This window comes from Gopherus evgoodei, chromosome 7 (genome assembly GCF_007399415.2).
Source record: "Gopherus evgoodei ecotype Sinaloan lineage chromosome 7, rGopEvg1_v1.p, whole genome shotgun sequence".
NCBI lineage: Eukaryota > Metazoa > Chordata > Testudines > Testudinidae > Gopherus > Gopherus evgoodei.
Window position 1 is genome coordinate 92706233 of NC_044328.1, and position 20501 is coordinate 92726733.

Here is a 20501-nt window from a genome sequence, read left to right on the forward strand (position 1 = left end):
TTATTTTCAGTTTTACACTTCAGAATACCTATTTGGCTGTGATTGCAGAGATCCATCCACTTCTACAAGAGGAGGGCAATAAAGCTTAATAGCATTCTTAAGTTCTTTACTGGATCAAGACCTTATGAAAAAAAGTTTCCACGTATTTTTGCTGTGTGGGTTACCTTCACTAGGAAATGGCCGTTTTTGCTAATTAAAAAAAATTGCCTACCTTCAGGAAAAAGAGTCAAAGAAATTGTCCCATTTCAAGTTCAGAGAAAAAAGTGATAACCATTCAGATAAGAGTAGTTTTGCACTTCACTGCAAATATTTCACATCCTTCTGTTCTGAACTATAGGCTAAGAAACAGTACTGATTTTGTAGCTGCATGTCTGAGACATTGAGACTGTTGAACATTAAGCATAGAAGTCCGACAGATGCTCTACCTCTGGTAAGGCACTTATGACAAAAAGCCAATCAGTCCCACTTGATAATCAGCCCCCTTTTTTATTTTATTAAGAGGTGTTAGACCTCTGAACAGTATAATAATTTATAATCTTTTCTAACAGGAAATATGTTGAAGTTACATCCTAGATAATAAGTCTGAACATTTCTGGACACAAAGCTACTGTGGGTATATTTTCAACTATGAAAGATTGCTTATTTTAGCTAGCTATTTCTTCCTCCGGCAGGGAGCTAGACTCAAATTGGGGGAATAGGAGCAGTCTACTTCCATTCACTGCTTAAATCTTTCCTTTGCCACTGCTGTAAGAAACAACAGTGGAATCACCAGCAGAATGGTTTCATTTTCTGATAGCAGAGGGTCTGTGTTTGTCTAACCCTTGCTGTGTAGGAATCTGATTCTCAGTCAGGTCTATGAAATCAGTCTTCTGTATCCTCAGAAACACTTGAGGCACTAATATTGCAAATTAAAGCCAAGTTTTCCAGAACATTCTGTTTCCTTCATGGTTGCTGTCTGTGAGGCAGCCTCGCACCTGAACTCTCACTTAGATCACCAAGGATGGCTACAGAATGACACGCTATTTCCCCATGCTAATTTTTCCCCTACTGTTACTCACACCTTCTGGTCAACTGTTTGAAATGGGCCATCCTGATTATCATTACAAAAAGTTTTTTTTCCTCTTGCTGATAATAGCCCACTTTAATTGATTAGTCTTGTTAGAGTTGGTATGGCAACATCCATTTTTTCATGTTCTCTGTGTATATATAGATAGATATCTTCCTACTGTATTTTCCACTGCATACATCCAATTAAGTGGGTTTTAGCCCATGAAAGCTTATGCCCAAATAAATTTGTTAGTCTCTAAGGTGCCACAAGTACTCTTGTTCTTTTTACAAATATCCCAGTAGAACTTATTTTAAAAAAGAGAAAAGGTACTGATGTGGCTCAGTCCAAATGTTAAAAACTAGTCCATTGATAAAATGCAGTGTATGATTTATCCCAAGCATTTTAACTTGGCTTGACATTTAGCTACTCTATTTAAAATATTGAAAATAATAAGTTTATATGCAAAAATAAAAATCCAATATCTTGGGCTACAGCACCATTTAAAAATAGTGGATATGGTCATATAGAAGTGAGTTAGCATACAAGCATATTGACTGTAGTTCAAATATTACTCTATTTTTATGGATACAATTTTGTCATGGTAAAATTATGCATAAGTTATAGCACAGTCACGGTGAAAATAGACGATTTCATGCTACAGTTACAGCAACTACATGGACCCTGCTCCTGTGCATTAACAGTGTGTTAGCTCACTTTGAACTAGACAGAAGTGAACTAACAAACTGCTAATCCGCAGCAACAAATCAAAACAAACTAATGAACGGTTAATGCACGGCCACAGACTCCATATGGCAAACTCCACTGTTCTGAGACAGGGGTGATCTTTCACTATCTAATTTAAATAAACAGGTTCCATGACAGCTGTGACCACCATGACAGAATTATATCATTGTCTATTTTGAAATGTCCATTGGTATGCTACACCAGCAGACAGAGTAATTGTTAAGAGACACAGTGGAAAGTATTGCTCAACTCTTCTGTTTATTTATTTATGGTCACTGATAAATAGGAACTAATGAAGATGCAGCTTGCTGAATATTTATTAACAATGATATCTATATAAACACTTCTTGTGGCTAGCTGAGAGTGTGTCAGTTACTTTAGGGTAAGCAACTAAGCACTGACAAATGCTTCATTTCCACAGCCTGCTAAGACATAGTGTATAACAACCTATCAGTGTTGCATAAAAACTAAAAGATTTTAAGTGCCTTTTTTTTTTTTAAACATGGTGATATTTAGGTGTATGGGCTGCATTGGGCAAATCTTGAGGATTTTATTCAGGCAAACTTCCATTGACATCAATCTAAGTTTGTCCAAATAAACAAGAGTAGAATCTGAGCAAGAACCTAGGTACATGGCCTGATAAGATTTATTACTGGATAATTTATTGTATGTTAATCACCACAATGGTTCTTGGAACTATAAATAAAATACTTAGTAAATGTCATAATCATAAACAAGGCCCAGTGGTCCCTGCAAACAGGGAGATCAAAGCTAAATGGTTAGGGGGGAAAGGACTTGTTCTCAAAACATTCCTCGCAGGACATCCTCAAAGACAGTCCCACAGGCAAGGTCATACTCCTGAGAAGGCTCTGCCCTCAATCTGGCAGACAAGCCTCAGTACAGAAGTGGGGCAACTAGAATAATTTCAATTGCCTTGGCATGACATAAAGCAATAATCTTGCAGCTAGTATTATTTCAATAACTAAGCAGAAACAAAATGCTCAATGAAATTGATGGGCAAATATAAAATGTTATAATTAACAATAGGTGCTTTCCCCAGATTCCTTTAAGTATAATAAGAATAATTTTCATTTTCTATTCTCACTCACTCAGCATAAATTGGTGGATTATCCCTTTGAGTTCAGTTTTGCAGGATGGCCTTCTCTGTCCTTTTAGCTCTGTCTGTCCAAGTAGATGCTGCCTTTTAAAAGTCCTGAAACTGTTTAAACTGTTGCTCTCATGAACAGAGCAAATGGGTTTGTTCATTAAAGGACAATGAACCTAAGATAGATGTTTGTACTCAATAGTCTGAGCTATCCATTCTTTAGTACAGTCTCATATTCAGATGCCTTGTACTTCTGTCACTTGTCTCTCTCTCACACACACACACACACACACACACACACACACACACACACACACACACACACACACATTTATGTAATTAAATTCAGGTTTGGTTGTGTGTGTCTGTGTATTATTAGAGAGGAAGGATGTGTGAGGTAATATATTTTATTGGACCAACTTCTGTTGGTAAAAAACAAGATTTCGAGCTTACACAGAGCTCTTCTTCAGCTCTATTATTCTCAGCTTCTATATTACCTTACCACACAAGGGGGAGCTCTTTCCCATTACATAGCCTGCATTCCTTCACTGTCTATGGGGAATAATTCTTTGACTTGGAGAGACTTGCTTACAGGCCTACTGTGCAACTATACTTTTAATGCCTTTTCATACATTGTACTATGAATATGTCCATCTGAAGCAAGAGTCACAATAAACTATAAAACACCATTACTTTCTTTCAAGACTCCTCGCTAAAAATGGAGAGGAACCATCCAGTTCCAGTGGGATGGGAGAGCTTCATAATTAATTAATTCTTCCTAAACATTTAATATCCTTTTCAGCTGAGGTTTACTCCTGCTTTTTATAGTTTATTTGTCTTGTTTTTAGGGGAGCTATGTTTAACAGAAGCAAGTCCACATGAGCATGTTTGTCTTTAACACTGTTCTATAATCTAATCAGATTTGGATTTTTGGAAATAAAACCCTTTCCAACTTGTGCTCCTAGATAATAGCCCTGCAAAAAACTGAACAGTAATTTTTATTTACATCAGAAGCAGGAAGTCTACCAAACAATCAGTCAGGCCACTGGATGATCAAAGTACCTAAGGAGCACTCAGGAAAGGCAAGACAGTTCTAGTCACCACATCTCAAAAAAGATACATTAGAACTGGAAAAAGTACAGAGAAAGACAACAAAAACTATTTGGGTATGGAGCAGCTTCCACATGAGGAGAGATTAAAAAGACGTGGACTGTTCAGTTTAGAAAATAAATTATACGATAGAGGTCTATAAAATCATGAATGGTTTAGAGAAAGTGAAAAGGGAAGTTATTTACCCCTTCTCATGACTAATAATACATGAACCAGGAATCGCCTAAAGAAATTAATAGGCGGCATGTTTAAAAATGAACAAAAGGAATTATTTCTTCACACAGTGCTCAGTCAACCTGTGGAACTTGTTGCCAAGGGATGTTGTGAAGGCCAAAAATGTAACTCAGTTAAAAAAAAAAAAATTTGATTGTGGATAGTACCATCAATGGCTATTAGCCAAGATGCTCAGGCATGCAGTCCCTAAACCTGAAAGCCAGAAGCTAGAAGTGGACAACAGGAAATGGATCACTGAATGAATTGCCCTATTATGTTCATTCTCTCTGAAGCATCTGGCACTGGTGGAAGACAGGATACTGGGCTAGATGGACCATTGGTCTGATGTAATATGGCCATATTTATGTTCAAAGCTTTTATATTTCATAAGAACCAAATGATTTCATTCATTTCTTATATGAACTTTTTCCACACACGTTGGCTAGAAAATACGGAGGAATTGTAGACAGGTAACTGGAAGAGATTGTTTAGTAACAACAATAGCTGATCTACATTTTTTCAACTCATGAAATCATCTTGATGATCTCAACCTGGAGATACAGCTCCACTGGGAGCGGGGAGGAATTAAGGAAAATGCAACATGTATAAAATCATTGTGTGTCAGTCTCACTGGCATCAGATAACAATGCTTTCTTATAATAAGAATCTGATTCTGTAGCAAGGCCTGTGGCAACATGTCACCCTGCTTATCTGTTTCCTAGAACTAGTTCTCTTCTGTGGAAACCTCTATAATCAAACCAAAGCACAAGGGTGCAATCCTGCCTGGCTGTTCTAAAGAGTCTCTTCCATCCACATTTTCCCTGCAGAGCAGCAGGCAGGATTGCACACTGACATTCAGAACTGCTAGATTGTATGAGCCAGCTACCTTCCCCAAGGGCATGCAGTCAATAGGCTCTGGAACATACTCAGCTACCCACTCCCCCTGTTTATATAATGCTTTGTGCAGCTTCAGGAGGCAAGGTGAAAGTGGCTTCTTTGAGTAGTAAGGTGTGCCCCACCACCTGTCTCTGCAATGTAACTGTAAAGTGCAGTATGCAGTCACACTGCCTTGCTTAATCTGCAGTGAATATACAGTATGGTACCAATGAGTAGCAACCAGTAACAGCCCTGCCATATTCATTATACAGTAAAGTAAAACAATCTGAGCAACCATCAGCCATGACTCATTCACAGAGCAGTAGCTGGAAGGTGCAGTAACCAGTAGCCCTGCAACATTCACCATACTTAACTATAGTGAAGTCAGGTGCTAAAGAGTCACTTCCCTTAGGCATCTCTGCAGGAGAAGGGATACATTGACTCTGCTGCCCTACAAAGTTCCTACTCTCCTTTAGCATCTAGATGCTCTTGCACTGAATAAGGCTGGTCTCTTTATACTTAATTTACTCTTAAACTACCAAAGTGTGGTGCAGCCCTATTTCCTTTCGAATGTGGAGACACCTATTAAAAGCTTCAGTCATTGCATCAAATAAGCCTACTATACATGTTCCAATGCTGGTTTTCAAATCCTTCTAACTCAGCCAAATCAAAACCTATTTTCACTGGGATACAGCACACATCTATATTGCCCAAGGGCTATTTCCCTGCCAAATTATAGCTTTTTGCACCCTCCCACTTTGACACTAGCCAGACAATCCCAAAGTCACAAATACATACAAGTATAATATTTTTATATATAGAATGTGATAGATCAAGCATTAGCACAATCTAATCCTAATCCATGGAGTCACAGGGGACAATGCTTTGGAGGACAGCCAGTCTTACCTTCCCCCTTTGCCCCTAACAGTCTAGGGAACCCATTTCAAGCAAAAAGCATCTATATGTTTCTGTGGAGTAGGAGAAAGTGGTACAGAGGCAGCATTCCACCCATTCCAGACCAATGGGATTATCTGACCACTAAAGGGATGCTCTGGCCAAAATAGTTAGCTCATGCTTTTTTTAATATATATTATTATGCAGGCTAATGCACCTCTCATTACATATACAACTGGGAAGTCAATACTTAGAGAGGGCTTTCTTGGGTAAAGCTTGGTGATTTTTATAAATATATTAAACAAACTAATCTTATTTGAAAAGGGGAGATTCCATAAATAGGCAATTCAAGACTTGATGTTTTTAGTAATATTGCAATCCCCCTGTCCTATGGGCATTCAGTTTCAAATTTAAGTGCAGAAAAAGTAATCAGATATGATATGAGAGTTTTATTCCATGGGAATTGGCATATGCCCCCAAAGGGCATTCATTACCACCTCAATTACTTCACCTCTGAGGTATTCATAGCCATATCAAGTGCTGCGTACACACACACACACCAAACACACACACAAATAAATTAGATATTAGACGAGCCATTTTCTCTCTTTGGCCCTAGGCATCCAAGCAATGGGCTGTTTTGAGCCATTTTACATAAGTTATCTGGAATTCCATAGCCCTGGTTCCAGACAGGTCTGGACTAACTATTGGATGGGTTTGAGATCCAAAAGTTGGATGTACAAAATCTTGTTTGTGCTAAGAGAAAAACTGGCAACAAATTTAGCTTCTAGCCTGCAGGCAAGTATAAGAATGTTAGGAGAGAAGAACAGATCTTCAAGACAGGTCTAGTCCCTGTGGGTTTCTGCTCACAGGAATTAGATTTTCCACAAGGAGTTAGAATGCTTGCAGTCGCATTAGCAGCATACCACATTAGAAAGGTGAGAAATAACCGGCTGTCAATGATTTACCAACCACTGCAGTTTTAAAGAGAAGCCTAGCTTTTATTAGAAGCATTGGCTCAAGAAAGCAACCAAGTATGGAGTTAGAAGACTCTGGATTCCCAGCCTGTTTTTAATATGAAAGGCTCTGTGTGAGAGAGAAGCAGACTCCTGAAAGGGAACAGATTATTGCAGTTCACTGAAAACCCAAGAGTCAAATTTTTCACTTTAGGAATATAGGGTGAATTAGGCCTTTTGGGGTCAGCCTGGTGGGTTAGGAAACAAAATGTAGCCATGTGATTGGCCTGGAGAGTGGGTGAGGTTTCCAAGCACTAGGTGATATTTGGTGAAAAAAGGTGTGTGGGTGGAAGAACCAGGACAGCTGCAGTCAGTGAATAGAGTGAAGCAATTATAACATCAGTAGGAATGTATGCAGGGGCTCTGAAACTTCAGAACTGCCAAGGCAGGGCATGCATTAGAGAAACTTGAGCAAGAGGGAAATGCAAGCAAGTTTTCTGGAACGCTTCATTTAAGATAAAGGCATTTCCTTGTAGATGGGGAGATATATAGGGAGGTGGACTGCAGAAATACTGGTGGTGTTGTGACAAGGGAGTTGGATGTGATCTGATCTGTGATTAAACCAAAGCCCTGACAACATGCAAACAAATTGCAGCTCTACTTTAGCCTGCAGGTATGGAAATGACTAAGGACCTACAGATATTCTGTTTAGAATTCATAGCTAGTTTTACATATTGAATCACCAGCTCCCATTTTCTTTTCCTGTAAGTAAAAGACTGGATTGTTCTCCTACACACAACCCCTTACCTTAGGTTAAAAAATAAACAAATCCATCTCCCTCCCAGCTTTCTTCTGCCAGTGTGTGGGCAGACAGTGCTTCTCTCCCCACATCCACCTCCCTCTCTAAAAGAAGGATAATACCAGCAGGCATGTCTAACATAGAGCAATGTGTTTGGGTTTCAGTTCTCTAACAGGAATTGCATGATTGGCTTCATTCAGTCCTCCAGAAACAACCATTGGAGGCCTGTGCCCATCCACCACAGAACCCCACAGATAGAGAGGATGTAAACCCAGACATCCCTGCCTCGAGGGCATAGAATGGGGAATATTCTTCTCCACTGCAGCATTCTATCCTGCTTCCACAGGAACTGCACCATCCATTTGGGGTTTTGCATATGGGGAGTGGGCAGATAACATTCCCCTACCAATGCCATAGAAAACACGCACCGTCTCCATACAGTGTGGAGCACCACATGTCCGGATGGCACACAGAGGAAGGTGTGAGCTGCATCAGCATTGGACTGGAACAATATGGAGGAAACACCTCAAGGTGAACCTTCCAGAGTTTCCAGTTCCTTGTGCAGGCTTCCCAGCTATCACAGAAAAGATTGACATTGCCCCAGTGAGATACAATGCTCTGTACAATGCAAATATCAATACATTTTCCATATGATCACAGTTGTCGTAGAGCAGATTGGACTTTCATGTGTAGTTCAGGGGGTGAGAACTCTGACCAACTCACGATCCAGGAGTTTTAAAGTGATCTTCTTAAGTGTAGGGGTCTCTGTTTCTCCTTGTGAAATTCTCCTCTCCTTCCCAATCCTTGTATGAATGTTTATAGAAAACTGTATTATTGTATCAACTCCTCTTGTGACAAGCAGATTTTGACCCATTCTTACTATACATTTCTAACCCTTCTGCCCCTCTGAGTTGGCAGCAACAAGGGCCGGGTTCAGTATCCAGGGGTTCCGTTTCAATAACACAATGCATAACCGGCTCGAGCCCCCACCCAGTGACCTGGGAAAATCTTACACACACCCCTAGGTGCCTCAAAGAGGCAATGCTTCCCCTCCCACAAGCACAGGGTCTCGGTGTAGCAGAAAAGTTTTAATTACATGAGATAAACAACAAGCACTAAATTGGGAAAACACCTCAACTAGAGTTCCTAGACCAAACCATGAGCAAAGACCCATCCCAGGGAATTGGGCTGTCCCCTTTTCCCTTGGCTCTTGAGTCCAGCAACCCCCAAATCACTCACAGTTCCAAAAGTCCCTGTCCTGGGTCAGTGCAGCCCCAAAGTTCGAGAGTCTATCTGCAGAGGTCCCTCACCCCAGCCTGGGTAGAAAGGGGCACCTTACGTGGTCCTGGGCCAACTGCCCTGCCTCTCCGTGGGTTCTGCTTCCGCCTTCTCCACGAACTGCTCCGCTTTACCAGCCGTTCCACTCTGCTCCTCCAGCCGTCCTCACAAACTGCTCCGCTCCACCAGCTGCTCTGCTCCACCAGCTGTCCTGTGAGCTGCTCCAGTTTTCCCTGCAAACAGCTCAGCTCCACTTGCTCTGTGGGCTGCTCCACCTGTCCCACAGCTATTCCGCTCTGCTCCACCAGCTGTCCCGTGATCCGCTCCAGCCGTCCCCACAAACTGCTCCATTCCGCCAGCTGCTCTGTTCCGCAGTATAGCTTCAGGCTCCCCCACTAGTTAGCACAGTACTTAGTGCTCTCAGCTCAGTAATTTCAGCTCTTTAGTGATTTCAACTCTTAGTGATCTCAGCTCATAGGAGGGGAGCCCCAGTGCTAGTGCACCATTAGCCCAAAGTGAGTTCAGCTCAGTAACCTGTATCTAGATTCTTAAGGGAATAAAAAATCAACTCTGACATTCCACACTGGAGAGAGGAGGGGGTGGAACTGGTGCTTCTGGCTCCACAAGGAGACTGCACCACCAGGCACAGATACCTGTCCCCAGCCTCTCTCAATTCACTGGGTTTTGGAACCCATGTCCCTTGTCTAGCAAGTACCACCCAACTGAGGTTGAGTCATTTCTGTCACAAAGCAGTCCCACAGCTCGGCAGCCTGGGATGGGGTAGGCGTGCCTATGCAAATACACTCTCTGAAATTCTTTCCACCAGGTGTCAGGGTAGAGCTCATCCTGACTCTGCTTACACATTCATTTTTAATCCCTCTTCTTCTCATCTTGAAGTTTGTAATACTGAACAATTAGAGTGTCAGATCAATCATGTCCCCTTTTATTTATGCAGCTAAAGCAACTTTGCACAGCTGCTTAAGATAGAATACTGTTGCCCTGAAACACATAAAAATTACAATTTCTAGGTTCCCATGAAATTCCAGTCATTAGTGGTAACATGTATTTTCAGTTTTAAGATCAAACACAAATCTTTCTGAAGAAAAGTAAGTTTTGCAAGGATTGTATTTTACACTCACCCTTTAATACGTTCTAGGTTTTTTTTCTCTCTAGGCAGAAGGCAATAATTTCTTGATCATTCTTTAATAAAAATAAATAAAGCACAGCTATTTTGTCCAGAGATTTAACATATTACCGTATATTTTGAAAAATATTAGCGATGGGCCCAAGACAAAGTTTGGATCCAGAGCCTAATGTTCCCAGAGGGTGTTCTGCTCCAAAGTTTTTGTTCAGGCCCATCTCTCTCTCTGGACAAGAATATGTTGAAAGCAATACTGCCAAATACATATCCTATTTTGAAAAGTTAACTATTACATGCTAGGTGAGATAGAGTGAAGTAATTTTTTTCCATTATGTTTTTGCTAACCTGCTTTCATTTCACTTAATGAAACAGCTAAAACTATAGTCAGTGTCACTTTGATTCTCAAACACAGTGGAATTTTGCTGATGCTGGTTTCTAAACTGCAGGGGAATGTCATTGAGTTGCAACTGAAAAAGACTAAGTTCTTTCCTAACTTACATTCAGGTAACTATTGAAGTCCCCTTTGTATCTCATTGAATACACAGGTGTAACAGAGGCCAAAATTTGGCCCACTAGGCACAATCCTGCATGCATTAATTTCTGTGAGAGGAGGAGCGAGCCCACTTTATGCAGAAATTAAGTCAAAGCATTCATTCATGAGCTCAAAAATATAGGGAAAGGAATGAGGAAGAAAGAAGAGTTTTAAAATCTAAATTGAAAAAGCGATACAGTCAGTGTGATAGAGAAAAGGTTGTTCAAGATAGCAGGAATTGAAGGAAAAAGGCCTCACATGAGCTATGGCGAGGTTTTGGGAAGGCAATCTTTGGAAGAAAAGACACTCTCCTGCTCATGTTATATAGTGGTAACCTCATGCTGAAAAGGGAGAGATGTTTTTGGTTTTGTTTTTTTAATTACCCCAAAGCTGAGTTCTTGTATATCAGGATTCATGCATCATGACCAGCAATAACTAAACTAGACCTGATTTTACCTGGAGAAAACTGAAGAGCATGTTTTAAACTCCAAACTAAATGCAGAACTTTCAGTGGAAACACAGGTAGACTCAGTGTAACTGTGCTGCTCTATTTTTACGTCTCTTCTTTTTTTGTATTTATCTTCCAGAGTGGATCACTTAAGGAACCAGAGCCAAACAAAATCCCACCTCAGCGACCACCACCTCAAGGTTGTTTACAGTATATTCTCGACTGTAATGGCGTTGCAGTAGGACCAAAACAAGTCCAGGCTAATTAAATAATTGACAGTAAAAGCAGGAGTTAAAGCCAAAAACCAACCTTAAAGCAAACATACCAGTTTATGTGCAGTTTTTGCATTGTTTCAGTGCTGACCTGGACTGTGTTTTTTCTATGCAGTGTCAACTATATTGTCTGGTTGTTTACCTGTTCATGTCTGTGCTTGTAATGCTTACCTATGTTTCTCTGTATAACTTGTGATTTCAGGGCTGTTGTCAACAGTGTACAAAGAATTGTGCCTCTACAGAGTCCAGTGCAACTGTATATTATGGATAGTTAGACAGTATTTTTTAAGTATTATATATTGTGGGGTAAACAACAACCCAGGTTCAGATTTAAATATTTTTGCTTAACTCTGTGAGTGTGTGCGTGTGATAGTTGTAATTTTATTTTTGCATGACTAACATTGATAGGTGATTCAGATAGATATTCTAAAAGATATAAGTTAATATATTTGTTGATTGAGGCTTTTTTTAAATCATTTTATAAAGTTTGTTAATATTTGAATTTTATTTATAGGTAAGATGTAAAACTCTAGAGTTTTAGTTATTCCATAAAACAAGAGACTTCTTCCCAGGAATATTTAAATATCCTGTATTTTACATACTGGTGTTCATATTTTTAATTAATTCTGCATTAAATTATTAGCTGCAAAGCTATGTAAATGGGCCACCTATGTGCAATATCTCAGAGGAAATGTGAGTATTTAATGTATCTCAGTTCAATTAAGTAGTTTCTTTTGTTGTGGTTCTGAATTAGTCATTTGTGGTTTCTACAAAAATCCAAGACAAATGTTACCCCAAAATTTTTTACCTAGCTAAAAAGGTTAAGGTAATCTCACAGTGTTTGGTGGGAAGTGTCTGCAGGATTATTGAGCCCCCTGAAATGTCTTATTTGCTAAGTATCAGGACCTCAACTGATATCATTCTGCACAGTTCCACTGACTTCAATATAGCTGGGCTGATTTACACCAGCTAAGGCTCTGTTCCATTAACTGTAACATCAAACAAATAGATAAGATATCAGGATATGCATTAAATAATTCTATCCCAGGATTAACCACAAAACAGGGCCTTATCTTTATTCATAACTCAAAATACAAAAAGACCTGAAAGGTTTGACTTTTGCCAGACTTTCTATAGCCATAATTGCTTATGACTCTCACATAACCAATTTACTCTTCAATATCACAAGCAATATCCAGGCAGGCCACTGAACTGTTATGAGATATCTAGCCTAGGAACACAACCTGCACTATTATAGCATACTGTAAAACTTAGTTGTAAGCAAGACACAGCACTGTATTTTGTCATTTAGACAAAGGCAAATAGTGATCACTAGTTTAATACAAACAAGATTGTTTTCCTTAAAAAAAAAATTATGTTCTACTTTTCATTTTCCCTACAAACACTGCAAAAAAACCAACAACAACAAAAAAAACTCAGCATTGTGAGCTTTCTTAATTGTAAAAGCAGGCTGGCAAGATGAGAATTTATACATGCATTATTAACTATTTAAATATTAATGGTGAATGCTATGTTTACTGCTGATCAGTAAATTACATGAGATTTTGCTTTAGTGATCTATGTTTTTCTGGGTCAGTGATCTTTCTGATGATGACATGGGCTATTTTTGTTGTGATGGGGGAAAATACACTTAAGATCAGGTTCACAAACTCCTACCTTCAGATATCATAGATGAGAATAAAGCATACTGCCCTGGGGTGATGAAATGAATCTGTTAACTAAGTGATTTTTATTTAAAGCGGTAGGTGTTGTTTTGCATGTAGTGGTGTGAGTAATCACAAGTGCTTTTCATGTGACATTTGTGAGTTGTATGTGCAGAGTGCAAAGAAAAGATTTGCATTTCAGGTAAGACTTCAGCTTGTTGATTGTAAAAGTTAGAGGGGCACATACCTATTACTTCATACCTCAGAGAAGCAGCAAGTCAAAATGTCTCTGCATGCAAGCATGCTTAGGTGCAAGTTTGTGAGTAACAGGGAACAATGTTTTACAGTGTAGGATTAACGTTCAGATTTTATTTATTTCTTTATTTGGTAAAAGTTTCTTTCATGATTGTTGCCTTTTTGTACAACCAGCTGCAAGAAAGTGAGCAAATGCTGGAAGTGTGACTGCAGTATATCTTTTATGTGAAATACCTTGTACAGCTTAATGTGCAATAAAAGAAAGTTACATCTGTCTTCAGTGTAAAGTTTCTGGCATTCAAGCCACTATGTGTAAGTGGGAGGAGGAGGGGAATATTTGTTTTCCAGTATTGAGTGAAAGGAGGCTAATAAGTAAATGAGTATCGTTAAGATGTTGCAAGACTGTTACCATTTTTGAGGTTTCCCAAAAAAGTCATACAAATTTACAAAATGAAGTCCCATTCCCTCGTATTAAGGAGATGCTTCTTACCTTTCTACAACACAAAATATTGAATAATGCTAGTCATGGCAAACATTTTGAAGCACTAGTATATTCTGTTCTTCTATACACACAATCTTATACAGTAAGTGGAAAACTAGCCATGGCTATTTGTCTATTTAAAAAGAAAGCCAATGGCATATTGTGCTGATACCATTTCTTCCAGATATAGAAGTGTTTTCTTTTCTGAGGACTAAAAAGAGGATGAAAGATCTTACACGGACATTAAATCTCTTTGTAAGAGGACTTAAATTCTGACATTTTCAAAACAGCTAGATTAATAGGCTTGTCTAATGTTCATGGTCCATTCTGCACAGATCCTGACTGAAAGATTCTTTAATCAAATACATCAAAAAGTTTTGTCTCTGTCCCTGCCTCCCTTTCATTCAGATGTGCTATATGAGCTATGTGACATGTGAGGGTAACGATTCTGCTGTAACTGCTAATTCATCAAAAGCCTCCCAGTGAAAACCACATGTAGACACCTGACACTACATAAAGTGCAGTGCCTGATGACTGAGATCTGACTGAGTACATTTGCAGTCAGGAAGCCTCAAAACCAACAGTCTGATGATACAGCATCTTTCCAAAAGCCTGCTGATCAGTTCTGTCATGGATTTCACAATTTAGGTTTCTGCCTCATGTGCTATTCCCATACTTTTTATAATGCTGTTCTATTTGCCAGCTTATAGTCTAGTCAGTAAAAGCAAAAACTCAGACTCCTTGGTCACTAAGAATAAATTAGTGATGACTTTTTCAGGTCTCTCTGTATTCTGTTCTTAAATATTTCACTACAAAATCTAATAAAATTACCAGAAGTCTCCAGTCAGTGTCATTTTAAAGTTATTTTACTGCTGTAAAGGTAACTGTAAATGGAATAATATAAGCAACTATGGAGATAATGTTAAAGCATTGGCTCTTCAACAGTACTGTAGTAACATCACATAAAAACAATAGATGAATCAGCTGCACTGGTGAACTATCAGAATATTCTGCTGTAACTAAATCTCTCACTGAACCAAGCCAAATTTATCCCAGGGATGTTTAGCTATTTGGATCTCATAGCAATTTTAGGGCTGGAGTGCAAAGGTGGTATAAAGAGTGTATTAATGTATCAGCTGTGGTAAATAATACTGACTATACTAAGTTGGTGGTCCATATTAGCAGAATATTGTCTCAAACACAGAATTTGACAGATTCCAGGATTATTTTTTAAGTGTTGGTTATAAAATATAATATACATTCTTTGATACTGTAACATTATGAAGTTTTTCTTGTACTGAACTTAGGGAGCCCAGTACAACCCCAAGGAACGCAATCACACAGCCAGGAGCCATTGCAACCACAGCGCATGTTCTCCCTGGGGCAGTCAGCAAAGCCCTCAACTTCCCAGCCACAGCGTCCACCTGGCCCTACAACTCAACAACCATATGCCCAGGGTCAAGGTATTTCCAGCGCCGGATTATCAATGGAAGTGGAGCCAGAGCCACAACCTGTTCCACAGCAGAAACCTCAGTCTCATCCACAGCTTAAGTAAGATATTTGTTTCTCTCCCTCCCCTACCATATAATTGTATTTTGTTTCCATCACAGTAGCTTGGGTGCCTGTCTAATATATAGCAGCAAAGCAAAACATGTGTTTTTGACTGTAAAAAGAGGTCAATTCAGGGTGTCATACCCACATCCTAAATGCTGTAAAAGCAGAATTTCATATAATACCTGCACATTTTCAGCTCAAACCATGGTTGGTTTGAGGAGGCATCATCCTCTAATTTCTTTTTGTCTCCTTTTTTGTATCATTGACTCATGATTTGCATGCACTGTGAGTAAAGCTGCACAGAAAAAAGTCTTATCTGTTTAAACTTTTAACCTTGCAGTCACTCAGACAGCAAAAGATTTCAGTTTCAAAAGGTCTATATAAAAAATAATCCAAATTAACATGCTATAGAGATGCAATAGTTAGTAAGATGGGTTTCTTTGCAATACTGTTTCTTTCAAGGTTATACACTGCTGCTTGAACATACAGTACAGGTAACTCAAACAAACCATCTCCCTTGTATACTGCAGTTAAAATATAAGTATCAGTACAATAAATGGTGTGCAGTGAACACAGAGAAGGATCCTTGGGTTCCACACCTCACTGTAGGAATATATTCCAGACTAGGGTGACCAGATAGCAAGTGTGAAAAATCGGGACATGGAGTGGGGGGGATAATAGGCACCTATATAAGAAAAAGTCCCAAATATCGGGACATCTGGTCACCCTACTCCAGACCAACAATGAGCAGCAAGTGGCATAGTAAACAATTGCTGCTATCTCAAGCCAACACCCCCCGTCCCCGTTGCCACTGACGGATCCTCTGTCCCACAGATCTCCCTCCTCACAGCTTGACCCAAGAGAAGGGGAGAAGAAAAGAGAAGCAGCAAAGAGTCTTGTTCTTCAAACTCTTGCAGTGTGCATGACACACACATGCTAGCAGGAATGAGAGAGATGTCCTAACATTCCAATGGATCTTCTAATATTATATATATTCTGACAGTATAGTCTTAATTGGCTAAACAATGAGACTAGATCAATTTTTGGATTTCACAGTAAATCTGTATGAGAGACCCATTCCCTTTTTCTAGACACTAATATGCTAAAACTAATGTGAGCAAATCTCTCCTCCCCACCTACAATCAGACTTTGCTAAGAGTCTCCCCCCAATGAGCGCTCAGTGACTTGGACTTTTTAAGCACATGAGGCTCAGTGGGGGCAATAGTGACCCCAAAAATGGGACAAGTGCAGCTGATTCTGGAAGAAACCCATTTATCTATCCCATAGGATGTTGTATGTCACTATTCTTGTTCTATGATTTTATGTCCTGGGATAAATTAATCCTTTCTTTAAGTGTACACAAGAGAATATGAATGACAATTTTCTTTATCCCAGATGGATGAATACAGAAACAGTCTGAAACCTAACTAAGATTTTCCTGACATTCTTTTTAGTTATTTTATACACGATTTTCTAACTCTCCCCATTAATTTGTACCTCTGCTCCCAATTTACATCTAAATAGATTTATAGTTTTCCTTTCCAAGATACATCCAGTTTTCTCTCATCAAATATAACTTTTAAAAGGCAATTAGTTTTTAGTTGGCAAGATTTCAAAACTGGAGATATAATATAGTATTAACCCTGTCGGGGTAAAATTAGTTTATGCAACTTTCCAAGAAGCAACTTTACTCCAAACAGATTTCAGTACATAATAAAATGCCTTGCCTTTGGGATTAATTGTACTGTAGATATTTGCATGTGCGTGCTTTGCAGTCACCCACAAACTGTTGCCTAACATGTGCATGCAAGTATTAATCTGTGAATAAATATTTAATTAGGCCATTTATTTTGTGTTACTAATCAAGTCAATTGCTGCTTCGCCTCCCTCACTCCACCTTTCATTAGTGCAAACACAAATGTTTATCAGTCATTAATCCATCTATAATATATTAAAAGCCTGAAATGCATGCAGCACTGCTTGTTGTAAAGATGGATAAGTTGCAAGCCACAGAGTATGAGCCAATATGAACTAGAGAAGTGTGTTGCTGCTGTATCACAGCCAAATATCAATTTCCTACTGAATTCTATTTGAGATCTGATAAGATAAACACTTGACAGAGTTCATTTCATTCCCAAAAAGTTAATTATCTTTACTAATTAAGCAACGGATACTTTTTTGAATGGCTTACAAATTTAGGGTGTGATTGATAGATAGATAAAGATGTTTTGCTTTAAATTTAAGCCAACCTTTTTAAAAGTTATTCCACTTGAAGTTCTATGAATTGGACACAGTTTTAAACTTCAAACTTTATCGTTCATGTATGCTAATGTATATTTTATTCATTATTTCACAGAGACTTATGCTATAGTTAGTGTTAACACCACAAAAAAAAAAGACAGCATACAATAGCACCTCGAGTTACGAAGACCTCAAGAATGGAGGTTGTTCATAACTATAAACAGTTTAGAACTCTGAACAAAACGTTATGGTTGCTCTTTCAAACATTTACAACTGAACACTGACTTAATACCGCTTTGAAACTTTATTATGCAGAAGAAAAATACTTCTTTTAACCATCTTAATTTAAATAAAACAAACACCGTACTTCTGGTTCCAAATGAGGTGTGTGGTTGAATAGTCAGTTCGTACCTCTGGTGTTCGTATCTCTGAGGTTCTCTGAGGTTCTACTGTAGTTAGGCTAATTGCTTGCAGTAATTACACAAGCACTGACAGATTGTGGGTTTTTTTTAAATCAAGTGCATTCACAAAATGAAAGTTTCATCAAGTCACAATTAAGAATTAAACATCCAATAAATCATCAGATGAGATTACAATTTTAGGGTTCATTTCTTCAAATGTACTGACATTCCTCTTCTCCTTGTGTCAATAAATGTTTGCAGCCTTAAGGAACATAATTGTGCCTTATTAATACTCATCTTGAATTCAGGTTTCCCTGGCTTTGAATTTGACTTAATAGGCCCAATTCTTCTTTACTCCAGTTTTATGCACTAGGAGCTACTGAAATTAATGGGGTTACTGTTGGGGGAATAAACTGTGAAACAGAGGGGAATCAGGCTCAATATTCCTCTCATTTTTATTTTGTTGGTGATTTAGTATCCTTTCGATTCATACAATAATATAAGCTGTTTTATTATTAAGCAACCTGTTCTATTAATATAGGTGATATAGGCTACTTCTCAGACTGAAGCATAGAGAGAAAGTGCTGTATTCAGCGGTTCTATATGCTGTACTTGACTCTGTTTGTCTCGGCTTGTCCATCTTTGTTTGAACATGTAAGTTTTCCATCCCATAAATGCTTCTCCTTTTTACACAGCATATAGTTTGTATGGACATAGTATATGTACACATGGAAGCTGGCTAACAATGTGAATACCAACCATGTTGCCTTTGTCTTGCAGCAAATCACAGTCTTTGACAAATGCCTTCAGTTTCACAGAATCATCCTTCTTTCGATCATCCGTGAACGAGGATGAAGCAAAAGCTGAAACCATCCGAAACTTGAGGAAATCCTTTGCTAGCCTTTTTTCTGATTAGCCATTTGAAGATCAGTTTCATGCAGTTGCATATGGCATATAGACTAGAACCTACAGTGAATATTATTTAGTATTTATATCCCTGTGACCCATCCTCCATTACTGTTCCAAGCAATATGTTAATCTTTAAAAAGGTCTATGAGGAGATAACAATTCAGGTACACTGTATAAAATCTATGTAATATGAGAGGAAAAGCTATATTAGTAGTAGTACAAAATGCTTAATTTTATGGTCTTTGTCAATTGTAACATTGTGGCCTTACTATGACTGCACTATATCATCCTATAGGATACTCCTTCGTGGAATTGTTGTAATAAAGCATTGTGTTATGGGTTTCCCCTTGTTTTACCCATCTCCAGTGCTTTGCAATGCATGTTTATGTTCTGTTTTGTATTGCAAAGATATATTTGCTGAGAGTTATCACTAGGCTAAAACAGTGATGTCATAAATAGAGTATGTGTATGTACTATTGTATCCTCATAGGTCTATTGAACATTTATTTCCTATTGTTAATTTAATAATGATTTCTGAGTTGTAAAGTAACATGCATGACCTAATAATGTTACCAATATTTTTCTGTACCCCTTCTAATAAATGCAAAGCCCTGTGCTTGGTAAAGAGAAGCTTTGAAGAAGACTGATTTCAACAATCAGGGGTACTATGTTTTGACTTTGGTTGTCCATCTGTGTTTGTAAAATATTTGGACAACTAGGTCATTGCCATCAGAAACTAACATGTAAAATTATCAGTTAACCATGAACCAAGAGAAACATAATGTGGTAAAATTACAACTTACAGTAATGGAGCTTAGTTTTTCTAAGAGATTACGCATATTGAAAATATTGCTCTGACTTGCTGTAACAGAAGTGGTCCTACATATTGGGATAACAGCAGCATTTTTAAATGTTCAAGTCAATCTGCAGCAGTACAAGTTAACACTGTGCTCCTCTCTAAAACAAGTTACATACAACAGAGTGTTCCGTGGCAGGGAACAGTTGTGTTTCCTTTCCCTTTGTTGTCCTGATGTCATGTTAACACTTAAGAAGGGAAATAAGTGGCAGATGGTTTCCTTTTTTTCCAGAAACAAAAAAGGTACTTGCTCCTATTTTTTCACGTTCATATAAAATTAGGCTTAATACCACAAGGGTTAGAATCAGCAAGAAGATTCAGACAGATTTAGATATACTTGGCCAAAGGTACATCCCATCCCAAAAATAACTCCACTTACTCCAGTTACATTAGGGAAGGATTTGGCTCACCATGCACATATTTAGGGAACCAAAGTTATAATTCTAGTTACAATGTTATCACAAAGTATAGGGCTTTATACAAAAGTACCCTATCTAGCTCCTTGCTTACTTGTGACCTGGGAGAGTAGAAGGGACCACTGCAATGGTAGTTCAATTAGTCTGGGTAAACTGTGTATTATACTCTGAGCTCTCTGCAGCTGCATAGGCCAAAAACTGACTTTTAAGATGCTCTATACCAGGGGTTGGCAACCTTTCAGAAGTGATGTGCCAAGTCTTACCACACTGACTCTTATTGTATACCAGCATCTTCCTAAATAATTTAC

The 20501-nt window shown here is 38.5% G+C and overlaps 1 protein-coding gene across 2 annotated transcripts in view; it reads left to right on the forward strand.

Annotated features, from left to right (window-relative positions):
* Window positions 1-19551, forward strand: part of SYN2 (synapsin II) — a 435882-nt gene extending 416331 nt beyond the window's left edge. For both annotated transcript variants that reach the window (XM_030569938.1, XM_030569939.1), the window contains exons 11-13: window positions 11284-11344; window positions 15124-15367; window positions 18793-19551. In XM_030569938.1, coding sequence (XP_030425798.1) covers window positions 11284-11344; window positions 15124-15367; window positions 18793-18928 — 441 coding nt within the window. In that variant the 3' untranslated portion in view covers window positions 18929-19551. The remainder of the gene's footprint in view (window positions 1-11283; window positions 11345-15123; window positions 15368-18792) is intronic.
* Window positions 19552-20501: the final 950 nt, after the last annotated feature.